We start from the raw sequence: 22,531 nt of genomic DNA on the forward strand, positions 1-22,531 counted from the left end.
CTATTATTAAATTCAATGAATCATTTTTGACTCTTTTGAATTCACTTAATTAACCATTATTTTGCAACTTATAACTTTATAATTTTTGAGTTGATCTATACTAGGTAATCTAGCGAATTACACATAGAAATTAAGAACTTTCTACAAATTCTACCAAAAATTCCATTTATAAGCGCTCAATGTCAAATTGAAATGAGCCAAATGAGAAAAGTTTCTTAATTGAACCCATTTTTCGCTTAATTCAAATAGGTATTCAATTTTTAGTGCAAAAGTTGCTAGCTTACAATGTTTTTGAATGTAAAACGAAAAGTTATTTTGGTTGAGTAAAAAAATGTGAAGCGACTCCTTTTTTTCGTCTCAGAAGCAGCCTCAACCAAAAAATTTTTGTCTTATTGAAAAAATCGCTTCTTCTTCTTCCTTTTTCTCCGCGCTGTTATGATCTCGATGTCGAGGGGATCATAACTATCCCACGTAACTGCTTCACACTAGTGATCCGCCTGTGGGGTTCGCCGAAAAATTGAAAAAATCGCTGAAACTCCTTTTGTCGTCCTCTTAAAGCAACCCTTCCGCGCTGAATAGTTAAGTATTTTGCAATATCACTTATTAGAAATTTTTGATTTATTCGTTGAGTTTAAAAAAGCGTCAGTTTTTCAAGTGTGGGGTTAAAGTTAACCCACAAATTTTGATAAGCTCATTTTTGGATTAACTGAAAAAATATGGTGAGTTTTTTTTTTTTAGTTTTAATGACGGTATTCATATTTACTGTTCAGTGTTTTAGTTAACTGGAATAAAATTCATTTGTAAGATTAACTAAGTCGTGAGTTAACTCAAGGCAGAAAAAATGAAAAAAAAAAACAAAAAAGGATTTGCATCTTCTATTTTTTACCCAAGAAAATTCTGAAGTGCTTTTTGTATGCTTTTCTCTTTAACGGCCATATTATTCACTAGCTTAAAAAACACATCTGGATGTAAAATTGTCAAATGTCAAAAATAAATCCAAATCCAAAATAGTTATGCCGATTTTAACTATGAAAATAGTTTACAAAAAAAAAAATAGTTAAAAATGACTATTTTTTTCTCTGTATGATAGTGAATATTATGGATTTGGATTTATTTTTGACATTTCAATTTCTTTAGATGTATTTTTTAAACTGAATAATATGGAGTAAAAAAAGGAATCTCTTCAAGATCAGATATCATAATGAGTTTGCTGACATTTTTGCTGACAAAATTAGCTCATTAGCTTTCCATTACTTAAGGTCAATTCTCCATCTTTGAAGTTGTGAAATTATAAAGTTATCTTTGCTTTCACGCCTAATCCGAATGTCACAAGTATGTATGGACAAAATTATCATTTTTCTGACAATTTTCTGACCAACGTGGAATCGCAATATAATGTATCACTTCACAATAGTCGATGGTTGAAAATCAAAATCGACAATTTTGCACTATAAATTTTTGATTTTGTACCAATCCACATTGAGTGAATTTATTCCAAAGTTATGAATTTCTCTGAATTTAAATCAAAATCTTCAATTTTCACACCTGTTTGAAGGATACTTTGAAGTTTTGGTCAATAAAATTTCCTACCAGTGAAGTTTTGCCAAATGCTTGCAATAAAGCAAGATTTTATTTTACTGTTTGTAATCCTCACAAAAAACACGACTAATTTGGACTATCACTTTGCTCTGAACATCTTCCAAGAGTAATTTTGAAATCAAATTCAATTATTGTAATTTTGAATTCATAATTGAATTCAATTTGGACAGTGTTAGTTGTGACTGAAGTTTCTTTTTTGAACTGCAAACTGTGCTGTTTAACGAACTTAATATTGAAATTTCCAAACTATCATCACTCGATATTGTTATAATGAGGCGTTTAGCATAATTTGAAATTTTTGCATTATACACGACTTTCAGAATCTCTTTTTTAGAAAGTAAAGGCATTTTTGAAAAAAAAAAAAATGTTTTGGAGACTAACCGCGTTATGCAAGCTAAATTTATTTTTGCCACTTTACATATTTAGGAAATAAGCAAATATTGTTAAAACTTCCAAGTTGTTGAGAAGTGGATTTGACTCTATATTATTCTGTAGAAACAAAATTTCGTGGGTTTGGTAAAAGTGGTTTCAATACATATCTACCTACCTTTATTTTTATTGATTGATTGTTTTGTTTTTAAAAATATAAATTTTGCAAGTGATTTGATAATTCTTCTCTGGTGACAAATAATTTTATTTGGTAAACAAAATAGCTCATTACTGAACTGAACATAATTTGGACGTTTCACTATCAACACTTTGAGATAACAAATTTATACAAATAATGACTAATATGCATACAAAATAGTAAAAAGTGAATATCTGGTAGTTAGTTTATAATCATCATTTTTCTGGTGAAAACTTTCACTATTTTTGTACATTACCTGCTAACCGATAAAAGGTAACATAAGATTAGATCTTAATACGCAATTCACCATCGGTTAAGGTGTTCTATGGTGAAAAGTTCTTGTGTATTTTTGCAAAGTCAAACAAGAAGCCGCGCCATTTAGAAAATTGTTTGTAGAACGAATTGCACCAGTACAAATAAATGAATAATGTGCATTTTTTGTATGACGGAAAATTTCATCGGCTTTTTACTGTCACTATCTGAGCATAAGGCACGTGAAAAAAAGTAACTAAAGCATTTTAACGTTTGCTTTGGCTTGGTGGTGCATATAGTCGTCAAACTTCTTATCATTTTTAAAAGCTAGATAAGTTTTGTTATATCTTTAATAGTTTTTTAACGTTTTCAAGAGCTTCTAGCTGCATTGACGTATAAATAATTGTCTGTTAATACCTAGAATAGGTACTCTAACGCCAAAGTGTAAAAAAATTTCTACTTGGTTTTTATAGAAAAAAATCAATAATCCAAGAATTGTCTTTCACAAACTGTATCTAGTGCATTTTAAGTATATTTCCTTTGTATATAAAATTTTCACCAGTCTTTGATTGAAAGAAAAACAAATGAAAATAACCTTCACTCCATTCCGAATTAGCTATTGAACAAATTGCAAAAAAAAAATCAAGCGTTTTTTTTTTCATTTTTCCCACATTTCTTTCTTCTACTGTATTGTTTATTCCTTGTGTTGTTAATTAACTCCTATCATCTTCCACTTATATTTGCTTCACTTGAATATGTTTTGCTGCTACCACCGCTAAAGAATACAAAATATGCATTTCTAGCGTTCATGGTCACTGAATATTAAGCCGTACGTCAACCTTCCATATTCTATTATCATTCCTCCCCTTCAAAAATTTCTGTCTACCTTTTTTTTTTTGTTTTGTGATAATCTTTCTTTAGTTCATTTAACATGGTATATTCACTCAAAAAAAAAAGGTGTCTTAAAACAGGGCAGAAAGAGCGCGCAAGAGAGAGAAGTATAGGTAATAGAGCCGGCAAAGTTGCTAGATAGAAAAGTTGTTTTAACTTGTATATGTAGATTGTGTTATGTGCATATCAAACACACAGAAGTCGAGTGAGTCCAAGTAAAAAGTCGCCCCAAAAGTGTAAAACCCACAGCGATAGTAGTAGAAAACACACTCAATGTATATCACATAACAACATGAACATGAACAATTCGGGGTGTTTTCATTAAACTCTGATGACGTAATTTGTCATTTTTTGTATTATTTTTTTATTTATTTATTTATGTTTCATTGGGTAGGGCGGCACAACTCTATTCAATTTGGAAAATGTATTTTCACGCTTTCGTCCATTTTATTACCTGTGGTCTTTACAACAGGTCTCTTTGTTTTCGTTTTTCGAGTCTTGTCATTTTAACTCTTTTGCCGGTTGGAAAATTTTTCTTGAAAGGTTTCTTTTCTTCCATAATGTTTATGGATAGCAATTTTTTTTTCTTATCAACAACAAAAAAAAAAGGAGTATAAACTCCGGAAGCTAATATTTGGTTCCTATTTTTGTTTGTTAAATAAAATTCTTTCATAACGAATGATTCCCCTTATTAAAATTTGAAACCCTCATCATCGTGGAGGGTTAAAAATGATATTCTTGGAAATACATATAAATGCTTATCTTGATATTTTGCTTAGATTGCATTGAATATCCAGACTAGAAACGATTTGATTCATTAATGTGTTGATTTTTGGGTGTCGTTCAAGGTTTTAATGAAATGAATGACCAAAAGCTTAAAAAAAAGAAAGGGTTTTCGATCGCCAAGTTGAAAATTTTTAAATAAATTAGGATGTTTATTTAATTTCAATTGCAATGTTGTTGTAAATGGCCCCCAAAACAAGTTATGTATGTATATTTGCAGTGAATACAAAAATCACTATGACAGTGGTCACATTATAAAAGTGTATATCTTGTTTTGTCTTTTTTAAGCTTGAGTCATTTGTATGATGATTCATAATTCATGTATGTCTTATCTTGAATTCCATTTCAGTTTTGTTTTTTTTTATTTTCTTCTGTCGTTTTGCTTTAAAAAAAAAGCTTAAATACAAAATTGGCATGCATATATGGGACATTGACACAAAATGACTCCATATTTGTTTTTTTATTTCTCTTTTTTTTGTATAGTTAGCCTTTTATTCGATTTTAAGAATTGTTACCTTGTACTACTGAATTTTAGGTGTAACTTTGGCTCCAAGTTTATCGAGAATGTTTTGGCCCGTGTGATTAGGATTGTTTAGCTGCCAAAAGTGTTGAGATGTTTTTATTTTCTCTTGACTTTAGCACTTTGTTTCACTATCGGCTTTCGCTCTAGCATCTCAGATCAAAATCCAGGACTTCATATTTATTCTATCTTCGTGGATTCAATTTGTTTGCGGTTTAACGCATCTCATTTGTTTCCCTCGTCTTCGCTTAAATGACTATTCTCTCTTCTCAGAAATGACTTGAAGCAAACTATTATATGACTAAGGAATCCTTGAATCCTTTTAATTTTGTTTTTTGTAAGTCAACCTTCTTATTCTTCCTTAATTCCTTTCCTTTTACTTCCTTTCAAAATTCCAAAAATTCTGTTGATGAAAATCTTCAGAATTCCTAGTTTTACAACAGGTGGGCCAACATGGAAGAAGAAAAAACCAACACAAGAAGACCCCGTATGGAGCAAAATGATGGGATAAAATTGGGTTTAGGAGTTAGTAGGTAGTTTAATAAAGATTTGATAACAATTAGATTAGATGATTTAAAAAAAAATCAGGAATTTAGAATTAGTAAATAAAATTTTAAAGATTTAGAAAAAAAAAAGGATCTAGCTGAAATTTTGTAGATAGAAAGAAAATAAATATATTAGCAAAAAAATAGAGGGTGGGATAAATCTTTGAGTTCTTTTTTTTTTTTTTTAATTCAGAAAAAGCAAAAAAAAAAGAAATATAAAAATAATGATATTGGGAGAACAATTGTGTTACATCTTGAATTTTTATTTTTTATTCCATCAAAATAGGCTGAATCTGAAGTTGCTGCATTAAATCGTCGCATTCAGTTGCTCGAAGAAGACTTGGAACGTTCTGAGGAACGTCTTGGATCTGCCACAGCTAAACTTTCGGAAGCATCACAAGCTGCTGATGAAAGTGAACGGTTAGTAGCCCTTCAATAACGAATGGTTTTGAAGGTTTTTTTTTTTACTTTATCATTTTAAAATTGATTTTCAAAGGTTTTATTGAGGAGGGGGTTCTTGAAATTTAGGAGAAAATAATTTAAATTTTTTTTTATTTATACAAAAAAAAAAACAATAAAAACTTTAGGATACGAAAGGCTCTTGAAAATCGTACAAATATGGAAGATGACAGAGTAGCTATATTGGAAGCACAATTATCCCAAGCAAAATTAATTGCCGAGGAAGCTGACAAAAAATACGAAGAGGTATACAAAAAAAAAAAAAACAATACAAAAAAAACTTTTTTTTTAGTATTGTGCTGAGAAAGGTAGGGATATAGGGTTTTTAGGGTTATTAGGGCTTATAAATTAGGGTTTGTTAGGATTTTTTGAAAACAAATTTCAGCTGGATCGTTCTGGATGACAACAACAAAAACCATATGAATTAGATTATATAGATTTATTATAAATAACAAAAACAAAAAAAAAAATAGTTATTATGAACAAAATAACTAAGAAACAAACATATTTTCTTTCAAAAACAAAACAAAAAAACTCGTACTAAACTTGTGTGTGGACGATGTGTGGAATATATATTCTTATATCTAACTTGTTGATGCCAATAATTGATGATGATGACTATGATGACAACAACTCACTCACAACAGTGCCCGTAAGGTCCTTGAAAACCGCTCACTTGCCGATGAAGAGCGTATGGATGCCCTTGAGAATCAACTCAAAGAAGCCCGTTTCCTTGCTGAAGAAGCCGACAAAAAATACGATGAGGTGCTACTTCCTTCAAAAATAACTTGATGTGGTTTTTCTAAAAATGTTTACACACAAAAAAAAATTACTGTTTGCTGCTGAAACTAACTTAACAAAAAAAAGTTTTGCGTGCGTCTTAAAGCAGAATTGCACTATCTTATACAAACAAAAAACAATCAAAATCAACAAAAAAAATCTTAACAATTTCAATATTGCAAATTTTGAAAGCCTCAAGAAATCTATATATACCTAACTCACAAAAAAAATTTATAAAAAAAAGGCACACACTTGTGTTATTTACAAAAAACAAAAAAAAAATACCAAAATGATGGACTTACTACGTATTGATATGTATTCATCAAACCATCACATACATATAATGTACACAGTTATTTTTACTAACAAAATGATGAAATCTAAATCGCATCAGTAAAAAAATATAGAAACGAAAACAAAGCATCGTTGGAACTGAATCAATGCGAAAACACTGAGAACATAATTTCCTTCATGATACACCGAGATCGGATCGACTCACTACTTCATCTATATATGACGAAACGAAAATTATTTCTTTTTTTATCAAAACCAAATGGAATGTTCCAGTTTATATAAATTAAAAAAAAAAAAAAAACTATAGTAAATCTATTCTAAATTTTATTGTGAAGTTGCTTTTGTTCTATCTTTTTTTTTTTAATTTATCAAATATTCGTTATATAAAATTAAATTATTAGTTGTTTTTTTCCAAAATTGATCTTAAATAATTAGTGTCTTAAATTTTGTTTGTAAAAAAAAAATAAATGTTAAAATTCTTAAATTCTGAATTTAAATTTTTAATTTTTATTTAATTTTTTTTTTGTATGAGATTTGTTAGGTATATCTTGAAGTGTATGTAAACTATTCAAACGTTATTAATGATCTTACGTTTATTTAATTTTTTTTATTTTGCTTTTTGTTCTTTTTTTTATGTTAGAATAGAATTTAACTTATATATGACGAATCTTAAGTAAATTAATTATACAAAAAAAAAAAAATGAAATATTATTTGCAAATAAAGATTATATTTTCTGTTCACAAAAAAAAAAAAAAAATATTGTATGAAGGGTTTTTCGTCGTTTCGTTTGAAGATAAGATGGTTCTAAAATTTCAGATTCGATGTGATGGTTACAACAACGTTCGGAGAAGATTTGACAGACTTTATTCTTTCAGGAAGTTGTTTTTTTTTATTCAAAAATAAGGAGTTAGAAATGAAACAGGTCTATGAAAAAGGACAACATAAGATTACTTAACACCCAAAAAAATTGTAGAAGATGTTTGGATTTAGAGCAATTTATTTAGGAGGATGTGATAGATAAGATATGCATTTCCATAAAATTTACATACATAGGTATTTAAAGCATGAGAAAAAAATAATCTTCTTCCCCAAAATAAATATTCAATTCAAATGTATAGAATTTTCAAGAACTATACTGTTTTTAAAAAATCTCTGAGAAATACATTTGCGAAGTTTTTGAATAATCAGAATCACTCAATACCGGAAGCAAAGTTTTCACCTGTCATATACAAATCTTTACTTTTAATAAATCTAATGTGATTTAAAGAACTGGTAGGCATTGAATTACTTCCATACAACATACAATCTCATTAAGTTAAAACATAATGTTTAATATGTCCAAAGAGACAGAATATGCTAAAAGTCATTTAATAAGACTAGCAATTTGAGGTTATGGCCTAAAACCATGCTAATCTTACATTGCGAAAAAAATAGTCTTAATGGAAAATATTAAATCCATACCTGTTTGACGATGAAATTCTCTTCCAAAGTTGTTGAAAAACGAACTTTTACTTTCTTCTTCGAAGACAGTTACAATAAAAACTTGTTTTTGAAATTCGAATTTTGAATTGTTGTTTAGTATTTAATTTATGAGACAAATTAAAGTTGGAGAATATGTATAGGTACTATATTTATTTTATAATGAATCAATTTGCAAAACAGTTCAAGTTCGATGTAAGCGAGAGTAAAATAGTTTAAAGTCAAAATATTTTAAATACTATAAGAATACCACTTTAATTAACTTGACTTTCAAATTAAAAGTTATCAATGTGGTAATTTGTATCATATACAAACGTAGTGCCATTTACTGATTGTAGGCTATTGGAATTTTATGTTTCCAGGAAGAGAACAAACATTCATTTAAAATGCAATTTTTTCTAAGGATTGAACAAACAGAATATTATAGAAAAGGATCGAGTTTATTCACAGCTTCACAATTTTAATGAAATACAAATTTCGAATAAGAAGGAATTCTAAAAGCCGGAAATTTAAAGTCTAGAACAATACTGTTGCAAGACGAAATTTTTAATAAAAAAAAAAAAAACAAAATTGAATTTATTTTTTGGTTCTCGAAAAGGAATTGGGAATTTCTCCCAACAAACTGGTTCATTCTTCGAGGTTGAGGCGAGTACTGCATGATAAATTTTAACGAATTCTTTGAGTCACTTCTGTATGGTATTTTTCGTTTCGCATCAGTAGCTTACAACTAGGCTTAACATTCAAACTAAGAAAAATTCAGTTTCATCTATGATAAACTATCAAAAATGTTGTTTAGAAAACAATATTCATAAATAATATTCTTAAGGATTATATCCGAATTTAGTAATGTGACGATTTATTCATGTTACAAAAATTTGTTTAAATTTATCAAAAACTGTTTTTTAAAAGGCAATTACGAAATTCCCCCTTAATGTTTATAATAGGGAACATTTCTAATAATTCAATTAAAAATAAATTCAGGTACTATGCTACCTAGCAAAAAATGTTCATATGAAGACTGAAGTAAGATTTGACTTAGGATACTATTATGCAGCAGATATAAATAAAATCTGAATCAGTCAGTCAGTTCACCAATCAAAATAGTATCTCATATTGATTATACTAACTCAAAAACTTACAAAATTGTGTTGACAATCAACAACAGTAATACGACCCTTAAATAAATATCTCAAAATAAGGAGTATTGAGTGAGTGGAAGCGTTCGTTAACGATATCCGTCACTCGGTATTGATTCTATTTAAACTATCAGCTTGAACATTTAAAAAAAAAAAAAAAATAGATTTCAAGTTTAACAGAAATAGTAAGAAATTTATAAAAAATTTCCTAATTTTTGTTTGAGATAATGGAACTTCTGTTTAAATTTTATCAGCTTTATCACCTCTTATCCTAAAGCATTTAAAAAAAAATTAACAGCTAAAATTATTTGATAACAAGCGGCAGGTTATTATCTAAAATACGGATATGAATCTTTTCTAGTTAATGCAAGATTCCACAGAATCAGATAATAATCTTAGGGTCTTTTTTTAAATTTATTTTTTGGAACATTATTAACTGAAATAAATTATTGAGTAATGTTCTAATTGCACGCAAAGTACCATAGTTGTAAACATAATTTTATACTAAATTTTATGGGCCATTTATAGATATCAGGAACAAGCATCAGGGAAAAAGGAAAAATTATTGAATTTTTTTTTTTAGCAATCAGGATAATTTTGTCAGTGCCAAGCCACACAATCTATCTTCTTTTTTATTTTTCCTGATTGAAATCAGAAAAAGGTTTTCGTAGAGCAGAAAGAAATTAAAATTCATCAAAAGAGCGATTTGTTTCATTTTGTTTGAAATGCCAGTCAGCTGGCACAAAAAATGAATTTGCATCAGGAAAACAAATAAATACAATAATTCTATTCAAATTTTTCTTAACAATTAAAATTCTTTGAGTCATTCATAATCGATTGGCATAGCATTTGTATTTCAAACCGAAAAAGAACATCATAAAATATCTATGTATTTGAAATGTTTTTCTAATTGCAATAACCGGCTCCTTAAGAATGAAACACCGGCTAATTAAGTTAAACAAACTCAACAACCTCAAGTTCATAAAAACTATTTTGTCTAACTAGAGTATAGAATATAAAGTTTTGATTCTAGACTGTATTTCATTTAGTGAAAAAGTACTTAGAGATAGTTGGAAAGTTCTATATTTATTTAAAGATTTCAAGCAGTTTTTGAGAGTTTATTCTTCAGAATTCTAGACAATGAGTATCTAAGAGGCGTTTACAAAAATTATTTTTATCTATGATACATGCAAATATCAAAAGCTTTTATATTGATAAAAATAATGCAAATAAAGCTCTAGAATAGGTGAGAACATCTGCTGTTGCTTCTGCTTCTATTGCAAATTATTGTTATTTTCCACTTTCTTGCACAGGTGTATTGTGGTTGGTGGCATTCGTTAACAACTTCCTTATTTGGTATAAATATAACAACATCTACCTATATTGTCAATTAATGTCATGCATTTCGATTTAATTTTCTAAAGTATGTACCTATTACACAATATAATTATTGTCCGATAATAGAAACTCTATTTCTATTTATTTACGATTTAATTCGTTAATCAGTAAATATGTTTAAAAAAGAAATAAATATCTATACATAGGTATTTGTATCAATTAATTATTGTGTGGGTGTGACAAAACCAAACAAAATATTGTCAAGCAGACAGACATGTCAACTATAAGTAGTTCTCTCCGTATTTGTTGTTTTTTTTTTTTGTTATAATGCCTGTTAATAGAATTAATTATTATGCAAGAACACAAAAAATAAGGAAGAAGAAGATAGGAACATAAATAAAATTTAATTCATTAAAAAGAAAATTCAAATAATTTCTTTACAATTCAGAACTTAAAGTATCTATGCTCCAAATTAGATCATTAATTTTTTGATGAGTCAAAGATAAATATGTAATTCGTACATATTATTTTAATGCATTATTTTTTTTTTTTGCTTAAGGGCAATGTGAAAAGTACGTTTATTCATCGAACTGTGATCAAATTATGTAATGAAAGCGAAACATTTTTGTATCTATATATGGAGGGGTTATTCATTAAATATTCTAGAAGCACATGACAACTCGATGTTTAATCGAACGTTTTATGCTCTGGTAAATTCGCGATGTATAGTACCTACCTTCTCACTCTCTGGACACGTAAAGAGTTATGTTTATTAGCTTTAATAATAAAAAAAAAAAAAAGAACACCCACCGGATGTTGGAGGAAGGTCGTTTGAATTTTTTTTTTGTCCAGTTAGATATTTAATGACAATAGATTATTATTATTGTTTTGTACGTTGGTCGATAGTATTGTTTTTTTTTTTTTTTTTGTTATTTATTTGGCAAATGAAATAAACTACTGAAACAACGTTAGACTACATTCTGTTTCCATGCTGGTTTTTAAGAGATTTAGATTTATTGATTGTAGTACGTAAGTCTTAGCCAAAGAGAACTTCAAGACAAAAAGTTTTAAGAATATTGGAATATATTCTAAAAAGATATCACATCCTAACGAGGAAGCTAAATTTGGAAGAAAACCCATCCCAAACTTTGTTGAAGCCACTAGTTTCATATTATTTAACAGCTCAGTTTGTAAATCCAAATGTCTGCTTTAGTTTTGAATTGTCATATGAATACAACGATCTGTAAATTTAAAAATAAGGAAATGCATATCTTAAGACCTTGAAAGCACTGCTGTAATCCAAACTTCGTTATAGGATTTAACCAACTATATGACTCAGAGAATACCATGGTGTATCACAATATTATGAAAAACAGTAGTCGCCAAAGGAATAAGGACTGAAAACGAGAATAAAAGTGATAGTTAGGTAACAAAAAAAAAAAAAAAAATTCTTTAAGCTTCTGAAGCAAATAATAGTTGAAGTGCTTAAAAGAGCAGGGTGCTAACATATGGCCTAGAAGTGGAGCACTAACTAGTGGACGGAGTTAAACTGAATTTTTGTTTTCAAATGTAGCGGCAAACTCAGCGCAAGGCTAAACTATGTCAAGTCTGCAAGAAGCTTTGTCAAAAATTGTTTCATTTCTGATAAAAGCCGTGTTAATTTTTTTTTTTTTTATTTATTAATGATCCTTATTGTTGAAGGATCGAAAATGTTAAAGTTTAGACAATTTTTTTTTTTTAACCAACAAATAAAAAACTTTTGTTTATCCTTAGCAATCTTAATTCTTTTTGTGACTTAGTTTAGTACAGCTTTGAGCCCACCAAGTATGAGTTTGAACTTTTGTATACCAGTAGGTACTTCTCATTCGCTATTCGATTATTTTGGATCTTAAAATGCCAATGGTTGCGGATACCCTTTGCATGCAATTTCTTGTTAAAAAAAAAAAATTTAATCACTAATTGCCGAATATTTGAAATAGCTTTTTTATTCTCTTTCTATAATTGCATTCCAATTGCATTGAGTTAATTCAGCAAATAAGAAAGCTACCTGGCATTTCAATTGAATCTAACAACAATGACAATAACAAATTTGGGAAATAATATGAAGCTTAACGAGAGTTTATAGTTTGACTAGTGTACTAGTGAAATGAAATATTTATGTATTTCATAATGTAAAACGAGCTATTATACCAATTCTGAAAAACAGTATTTAAGTATTGCAAAACTCAAATTATTAAAAAAAAAAACAACTTTGTACCTACTAAAAATAAGAGTTTTTTAAGGAATACCTAAAAATGAGGTTTAATAATTGACTAGAAAACGTTTTCATACAAAAATGAATGTTCATCTCATATGCATGAAATCTGAGACACCAAAAAGGATTAAGCATCAAGACCCTAATGTTTTCCAAATGTCTGTTGCTTGCTTCCAAGGGCAGCTTTATTAGAGGATTACATATTTTGGTAATTTGAATTATAATTCCTAAATTGTTTGATAAGAATATCATGAATATGCGACAAAGTGACATCTTAACAGAAACAGGTGCACTCAAAAACCTATCGAATAGAGAAATATAGAATATCCGGTATCCCTCATTCGCATTAGACACCACCTTGAAGCATACATTTTGACGTCGCTAAAAATGATGACACGACAATGCAAAAAAAAAAAATTGCTATGTAGCCAGGCTGTAATCTTTGAAATTGACTTAAAGTTTGTGTAAGAGTCTCATAAACACCAAATAAACACCTAATATAAAGTTACGTGTCCTGATTACAAGCTAAGGCAATACTGGAAACAATAATTGTTGTAGAAAAGTTTCCTGTTTTTCTATATTATCCATGTCTTAACAAACAGCACCTTAACAAAAGTCACATAAAATAAAAGCTAAACAAAATTGACAATAATTGAGCTACGCCCCATTCGACATTTTAAGAAATACTCGATCTAGGCAGACGGTTTTTTCGTGTTAATTTTAAGAGCAAGGAATTAGTTTTTTTTCCAAATCAGTAAATAAGTTGCCTTTTTTTTAACTCTTACAGATTAAGTAGATAGATTAATTCAGTCAGCAAACGAGGGCGCATGGTCCGACAAGAACTTGCTGAGGAATCTGGGTTTTACTTTCCACAGCTTATCATTTTGAACTGGCCCAACTTTGCTATCTGCTTTCATTTGTCCAAAAACAAGAATGTTGAAGCTGATTTAATTTTTTCCTAAGGATCAAACTCATTTTAACTAGCCTTTGCAATTTTTGCCAAACCATAAAAAATTGTTCTAGTGGAAAATATTAAAAAAACAAATGTTTATCAAATAGAAATTAAATGCCAATAAGATATTTCCCGTTTTCGAGCTAAATAGAAAACTTTTATGGTATACTTCAAGAATCTGAACTACTTTGGTTACTTTTTTGTATAGATTTGTATAGATATCAATAGGAATTACATATATTTAAAATTAACTATAAAAAATAAAGTTATGCAACTATGTATAAGTTAAGGTAAACGATATTTGTAGTAAAACAAAGACCAGATTTTTAAGAAATTTTCGTCAATGCTCCGTCGTTTTTTTTTTTTACCATCACATCAACTGAATATCATCGAAGTGAATCGCACCGATCTTATAATGCATCATCGAAGGAGAAAAAATTATGTTCCCAGTGGTAAAATGGTTATAAAATTACCTTAAAAATCAAAATTTATGTAAAAATTTAATTTTTCATCAAAAATGCTGCTTCAAATACATATTAATAATGCGATTTTGTTTTGTGTGTGTTTGCTTGTTTGGTTTTTCTAACGGAAAATTATTCAATGAAAAAATTCAAATTTTAAAATTTTGTTATTATTATTATTATTATTAAAAAAAATATAAAGGTTGCCCGTAAATTGGCCATGGTTGAAGCTGATCTTGAGCGCGCAGAGGAACGTGCCGAGTTGGGAGAAAAGTATGTTTTTTCAAATACAATCATCGTATGCTGTGTAATGTGTGTCTGCGTTTATATGTTATTTAACTTTATTTTTATTAAAACAAAAAAATTAAAAAAAAAAACTAATAAATATCACAAATATTATTATTAAAAAAAAAAAGATTTACAGACAAATTTTTAGCTAGATAGTTTCCAAGATGTTTTTTTCAGCGCATGCTAACAAAATAAAAATACATATTTATTTTTTCCCATTAAAAAATAATTATACTAATGTTAATTTTTTTTTTATCTTTCCCAAAAAACATAAAATGTTTGTGTTGAATATTTTGCGCTTGTTTGTTGTTTGAATATGCTAACTAAAAAAAAAAACAAAATGAATTTACGCAAATGCAAAAATAAATATAAAAAAAAAAATGCAAAAAAGGTTGCAAGAAAACTAGTCCTCATGGAACAGGATTTGGAACGTTCCGAGGAGAAAGCTGAGCTTGGCGAAAGGTTTGTTTGTTTTATGCATTTTTTTTTACTAACTATTGCACTATTTTTTTAAAAACTAATCAAAATGTGCTAAATAATAAATAAAAAATGAAATAAAGCTGCAATATTTGTAAATTTTGCCATTTATTGAAAAAAAAAAATGTCAAAAAATCAGATGAAAATTGATAAGTTTCGAAAGACCAAAAAGAAAATACTTTAAAAGGGACATAATCAGGATTGCAGACAATTTCACTACGACTTCTTTCCTTAATTAATTTTTGATTTTTTAAACTACATATTTTGAAAATTGTTATTAAAAACAATGTACAACAAAAAAATTAAGAGCAATTAAGTTTCAAATATTTTAATTTTGCAAATTTTATTGCTTATTTGAAAACATAAAAGTTGAAATCTTTTGAAGATTGTCTGAGTCCTGAGTCTTTCTTTAGTCTGAATTATTGTTCCCATCTGTCTTTGAGAGCGTTAAACATTACAAGATTTCTAAACATGGAGTTATTCCATTTTACTTAATAAAAATTAAAAAAAAAAAAAAAATAATATTACTAATATTGCAGCTTTAAAGTTTTCTTTTATCTTTTTTTTTATAATGTATAAAATTAAACTCAATTATACCTCATACAAATTTTAATCAAATATTTTTCTTTGATCACAGCAAAATCGTGGAACTTGAAGAAGAACTCCGCGTTGTGGGTAACAACTTGAAATCCCTCGAAGTCTCAGAAGAAAAGGTCAGTATTTTTTTTTTAAATATACAAATGTATTTCTATCTCTAAATTATTATAACAATTTATAAAAAAAAATGTAATATGTATCTAATTATTACAACAAAAAAAAAAAATATCACAAAAACGCGCTATGCAAATCAAAACCACGCACTCAATTCCTTATATGATTTATATATAAATAGGCCAACCAACGTGAAGAGGAATACAAGAACCAAATTAAGACCTTGAACACTCGTCTAAAGGAGGTATTTAATAATTGAAAAAAAAAGCATCGTTATTTATATGACGACTGTTGGATTGAACGAGGAAAAATATGCTCAATTGTGAAGCAAAACTTATATAAAAACCAAAACCAGCGTGATGATGTGCTTTTGATTTGCCTTTGTTGTTGTTTTTTTTTATCTGTTTCACTTTCTCTCTCTCTCTTTTTCTTTCTTAAAAATACGAATGTTGTGTTTTTGAATTTTAAAGCCCAAACGGCTTGTTGTTTTTTTTTTTTTTTTGAAAATTGTGCGTTAGAGCGTCAAGTACCGCAAAACGTACCCTTTTGAAAAGGAATCACAAAAAAAACTGAAATTGTTTTTGTATAAATCATACTGTTTTTCCATACTAACCCTGAATTATAGATTTTTTTTTATAAATAAATAAATAAAAAGCCTTATTTTGCTATACATGATGCATGAATCATTAAATGGATTATAATTTTGAATCCGTTGCAAATGATTCTGAAAATGATTATATAAATCGGATCGTATATAGCAAATTAGGGATGGTTTTTAAAAACATAAAATATCTACCGATATTTATTTATTATTTTATTTACATACCTATATTTTTAAAAAATTAAATATAATGTTTGTTTTTTTCTTTTTTTCATATATTGGCTGCATTAAACAAAAAATATACCTAATATCCGCACTTACATTATGCTTATAATTGATGTTTTATTTTTTTGTGTGATTTTTGTTTAATATATCACATAAATGTTTGAATATTTTAACAATAACACAATCATATACAAAAAAAAAATAATAAAATATATAATACACCACACAAAAATGGATTTGCAAAAATTATTATATTATAATAATAATAATTAAATGGGTGTAGGCCACTCAAAAGGAAGAGACTTTCGAAGGTCAAATCAGATTATTGGATCAACAACTTAAAGAGGTATTTTTTTTTTTTCTAATTTTGAGAAAGACAAAAAATTAGATCTGGGAAATGGAAATCTATATCTATTTATTCTTAGTCATTTTGTTCTATTGTCCAATTATCTTTATTTTCTCATTATCTTTCTATATTTTATTTATTATTTAAAATAAAATGTTTCTATTGCTATTCTATTGTTGGCTTTTTAAAATATTGGGAATTATTTTTTGTGTAGATTTGTATATTCTGTGAGGTAGGTAAAATGTTACTTTAAGGTTAGACGAGGAAAATTTCAACAATAAAAAAATAAATAATCGTTAAATTAAGAGGAATATAAATTAGAGTTACTATGTTTCATAGGTGGTGCAATTGCCAAAGATTACATCGCATTTTTTGTATCACACAAATTTAGTTAAATTACAATTTCATGAGTTTTCAATCACGAATTTTATTTTCCACTGCAAATGTAGTCTTTAATTCGTAAACTTTTCATTCCCTGAATTAAACTTTGAACTGTTGTGCAATAGCAGTGGGAAATAGTTTTTGGGGGACTTTTGAAGCTTACAGCCTTGTACCTAGATTAAGGTAAATTTTAACTTCTATACAAAATTATTTCCAAAATTTAAATATAGATAAGGTTTTAGAGAGATTTTTCACTACTCCTACGCACAGTATGCACCTGTAGCTTAATTTTAACTCCTATACAAAATTTTCTTCAAGAATTTCAGACAACTCAAAAATTTGTATATGTTATAAATTAGCACTCAAAATAAATTATAAGAAAACCGGAGATCAGAAATAGTTTGAAACATAAAATTAAAATTTTATATAAATAAGGCTAAATTTTGTACCAGTAGATCCGAATCCACTGTATTAAAACTTAACACCTTGAATAATGATTTTTACCTTTTCAAAAACTTTAACATTACTCATGAACCTCTTGCACAAATCGTTATTCTCAATTTTTGGTTATTTCTTTGGTGCATTTATCTTAATTTCGTTAAATGTTATGATTTCATTTATCACAATTCTTGGAAAACAAAAATAGAAAATAAAAAAAAATCACAAAAAAAAAATACAATTCTGCAGGCCTAAACAACGCTATCAAAATTTAAATATTTAAATAAATTATTTTATTAAAAAATTAAAAATTTCGAATCAAATTGAAAACAACAGTTTGTGCTTTAATTGCAATTTGAATTCCTCAATAATTTCGTAAAATTCAATATACATAATTTAAAAATTAATGTGCACTTTAATAAAAAAAATTATTATGTTTATTTTTTTATTTTACCTTTATATATGTTGTTTTGATTTATTTATTTGAAATAAATAATTGTACTATGTTCGGTAGAAATTTTATAAATAAAAATATTTGCTCGATAATGGTAATTTTATTCAAATACAAATGAGTAAACTCTATTTATCATATATCTTAGAAATGTATTTAAACTTCATAATTGTGTGTTGTTTAGGCCTGTGCATTTCGTAAAGAAGCTGAACAACAAGTCATAGAATTTAAGAAAATTGTATCAACAGTAAGTTTGAGATTTCTCAAAGAATAGGCTTAGTTTTTTTCCATTGCAAATAAAAATTAAAATACATACACTTATGTGTGCCAATGCTAAATTAAATCAATGTCTATTCTTAGTTACCTTGTTTTTTTAGTTTACAAATTATTGACCACAAAAAATAATTTATAGTTTCTGTCTAATATTGGGTAAAATGTATTTTTTAATAACAATATTGTATTTGTATTAAATGTATGCTTCATTTTATGTATAATTCATATAATTACTCTTCCTCATTTTCATAAATGTCAATCTTTCACTTAATTATTGTATTTTTAACTATTGCTTAGTTAAAACAAAACAAAATTAATAACATTTTTAAAAAGCAATTTAACGCTGGGTTTAGTAGCTCTTTGATATCGCTTTTTTCAATCCAACTGTTTTTATGGTGTTGTACAAGGTCAATTACACTTGTTTTTAAAAAATAAATTTAATGTATACATAATTATTTTTTATTACTTCATACTGCAGTCAAAAATTGATCTTATACATCATCATAATTGTCATGCTTTATCTATTTCAACATTTTTTTTTTTTTTATTTAAAAATAATCTAATTAACTTTTTTTGTGTTACAAAAAAATCTAGGCTGAAGCCCGTGCTGAATTTGCCGAACGTTCTGTTCAAAAATTGCAGAAAGAAGTCGACAGACTCGAAGGTATGTCTTTAAGTTATATTCTTAAATTAATATCATAAATCTTAGAAAATATTTATTTATTATACAATCAAAAATAATTTTTTTTTTTAATATTATTAAATTATATGAAAAGGGAAATATGCATTATTATTTTGTTTGTTATTATTTTCATAGTTGTGAAATATGTTTTTGTTTTTATATTATTTAAATAATTTAAAATTAAATTTTTTGATTTTTTATCTTCGATTAACTCTCTTATTGATTTTTTTAAAGAAATTTTAATTTTAATTCTTATAAAATATACTAAAATTATTAAAACTTTAATTCAAATTAAAAAAAAAAAACAAAAACATTCACAACAGCGATTTTATTTAAGCATAATGCCCTAACAGTAATATTGAATATTTTTTTTTATCCCTTTTGTTGTTTTGTTTCGTTCCTTTACTAATTTATTTAATTTTTTTTATTTATTTATTTTTATGTTATAATTTTGTGTGGATTTGCATTTGTTGTTTGCGATTTAAACAAAAAAAAAAAAAAACAAAAATAACTCACTTTGTTGTGTGCTTATAAAACCAAAAACAAAAAAATATGATGCTGCGCTTTACAAAATTTTGCATTCAAAATTATTATAAATGTCCTTCACTATCTCCGCACAAAATCAGACGATTTAATGAACGAGCGTGAGAAAAATAAATTGCTGTCAGAAGAAATGGAAGCCACTTTGCATGATATTCAAAACATGTGAACATCCTTAGTTTAAAAAAAAAATGTTAACAAAAACAAAAAAAACAAAAAAAAACAAAAAATCAGACATCCAGAAAAAAGCTACACCGATTAGTAAAGCGCGATGTAAAATGGAGAATCCTGACTATTTTCATTTTAATTTTATCTACAACAACGCCTAAAACAAATTTTTTTTTTTTTAAGATATATAACAATATTATAGATGACGAACGACTAAATAACTAAGAGACGATTTTATGTATTCGTTTATTCATGTATTTAATGTTTTGCTAGCAAGTGTGTTATGCATTACTTTTTTTTTTAAATTCACTTTCGTTGTAACATTCTGTATTTTTTTTTAATTATTGTAATAATTTTTGTGTATTTGTTAGTTGTTTCTTTAAAATATTTATGACATTTATATGACAACAAAACACAAAAAAAAACGAAGATATTCCAATTTTTATTTAATTATAGTATATCATTCCAATTGACTTTTAAATTCCGCTGTGCATTTTTTTGTATAGAATTAAAAAAAAAAGATAATCTTTTATTTATATACATCATTTTTATTTAAAACAAAAAAAAAAAAACGCTATTTACATATTTTATAAAATTCGAGGTGAAAGAATTGTGTGTTCTTTATTTTAATTCTTGTTTTACTTAAAAACAATACTATGCTTATAACAAAAAAGAAAACAAAAAATAACTAAAAATAAAAAATATATATTTTTATTTTTAAAAAAGTATTTTAGAAATCTTAATTAAAAAAAATGAAGAAAAAGAGAAATAATAAAAGACATTTTTTTCTAGTAACTAAGCATAGCAATACTTACACGAAAATGTTTTAATTTTTTTATATCATGTGCTTCTTCTATTATATTTTTTTTTTAATGTAGAATTCCACTTCTACAAATTTAATAAAACTAAAAAATATACTGCCCTCATTAAAAACAGTTCATTCTACGTAAACAAATAATTTTCAATATTAAAATAACAAAAACAAATTTCGATCAATATTATTTAAGATGTTCTTCATTTATAAAGTGCCTTAGTATTTTTTTGCAACTTAGAAAAAAAAAAAAACATTAGGCAAACAGCGGAACTTTAAAAAAAAAAACATAAACAAACTATAAAATAACTTTTCTTAAAGAGAATTTATTTTAAAAAGCATAAAACATAAAGACATTAAAGGACAAGTTCTATTAAAAAAAAACAAATATTTTGTATTTTATTTTGTTTGCTAACCATTTTCATTTCAGATAAAATAATAAAACACTTAACACATTTTTAATTAAAATTTATAGTAATTAATAGGGGTTTTCTATTTAAATATTTTACTTACACTTTTTTTTACTCTTTGTTTTATATTTAAAAAAAAAATGGCTTTCTACTACCAACCTAACTGCTTAAATACGCTGCTTTATGTTTTATTTGCCAACAATCCAACAATCCATCAACCCAACCACCCTGCTCCACCAAAACCCTTTAAAAACAAAAACCAAAAAAAACCAAAAACCCCCAACAAAAAAACCACAGATGAATTAATCATAGAAAAGGAGAAATATGCAATTATCGGCGACAGTTTAGATCTTGCATTCGTTGATCTTGTACCCGGAGTTCAACCTAACTATAATGAGCGCAATCCAAAACCACCAACTCCAAAAGAACCCACACCCACACCTGAACAAATTGCTGCTGCTGAAGCAGCTGCTGAAGCCGCAGTCGCTGCAGAAGCTGCAGCCGCAGCCGATGCCGAAGGTAAAGCACAAGAAGCAGCCGCAGGAGAGGCAGCCGCACAAGAAGCAGAAGCAGCAGCTGCTGCTGCCGCAGAAGTGCCGAAAGAACCAACCCCACCACCACCACCACCACCACCATTCGAATACGCCATTGACTTACCTCCAGAGGGCGCTGAAGTGCCATATGTAAAGAACTTTGATGCCGTGGCAGCTGCAGCAGCCGAGGCAGCAGCAGTCGCTGCAGCTGAAGCAGCAGCAGCTGTTGCAGCAGAAGAAGCAGCGAAGGCAGCAGCCGAAGCTGCTGCTGCAGCCCCCACAACAGACAGTGCCCCACCAGCAGAGGGTGCACCACCAGCAGAAGGTGCCCCAGCAGCTGAAGGGGCTGCCCCACCTGCAACAGAAGGAGCGCCAGCTCCAGCACCAGAATCAACAGACGCTGCTCCAGCACCAGCACCAGAGGCAGCACCAACAACTGAAGCGCCTCCAGCACCGGCTCCGGAATCTTAAACATAATCCAAGCTATTAATCAACTATATAAATATATTTTTAGCTATAGTTTCTTCTTAATTATAAGTTCACCAATGCGCTCATCAAAATAGACACTGTGCTCATCAATAATCAAGTTTTTCCAAATAAAGGATAAAAATCCCATAAATTTAAACAAAAATCAATTGAACTGATAATTGATTCATCAGGATTCATCATCTACTGCAACTATCTATCTTTCATCACAAAAATCAAAAAATCTTCACATCGAATCTTTTCTATAGAAACTAAATGACTAACATTTCCTTCTTATTTATAACACACTGTCTCTGTAATCTTCATTATGATATTTTCAAAAACGAGAAAGTACTTCTTTTCAAGTTTCATTATATTTTGTTAAAAAATTCCCGTTTTCAACATAATATTCAAAGTTG

General features: G+C 27.8%; 1 protein-coding gene across 25 annotated transcripts in view; it reads left to right on the forward strand.

Annotated features, from left to right (window-relative positions):
* The window catches only part of LOC129916431 (tropomyosin-2), a 49,825-nt gene that overhangs the window by 23,768 nt on the left and 3,526 nt on the right, over window positions 1-22,531 (forward strand). For 6 of the 25 annotated variants that reach the window (XM_055996388.1, XM_055996382.1, XM_055996376.1 and 3 more), the window contains 6 exons: window positions 5,445-5,578; window positions 6,265-6,382; window positions 14,515-14,585; window positions 15,715-15,790; window positions 15,970-16,032; window positions 19,098-19,167. In XM_055996388.1, coding sequence (XP_055852363.1) covers window positions 5,445-5,578; window positions 6,265-6,382; window positions 14,515-14,585; window positions 15,715-15,790; window positions 15,970-16,032; window positions 19,098-19,167 — 532 coding nt within the window. Of the gene's footprint in view, window positions 1-5,444; window positions 5,579-5,745; window positions 5,864-6,264; window positions 6,383-14,514; window positions 14,586-14,991; window positions 15,063-15,714; window positions 15,791-15,969; window positions 16,033-16,897; window positions 16,961-19,097; window positions 19,168-19,811; window positions 21,392-21,411; window positions 22,283-22,531 lie in introns of those variants that run through there. The other 19 variants (XM_055996390.1, XM_055996370.1, XM_055996387.1 and 16 more) reach the window with 11 other exon arrangements.

Source organism: Episyrphus balteatus, chromosome 3 (genome assembly GCF_945859705.1).
Source record: "Episyrphus balteatus chromosome 3, idEpiBalt1.1, whole genome shotgun sequence".
Classification (NCBI taxonomy): Eukaryota; Metazoa; Arthropoda; class Insecta; order Diptera; family Syrphidae; genus Episyrphus; species Episyrphus balteatus.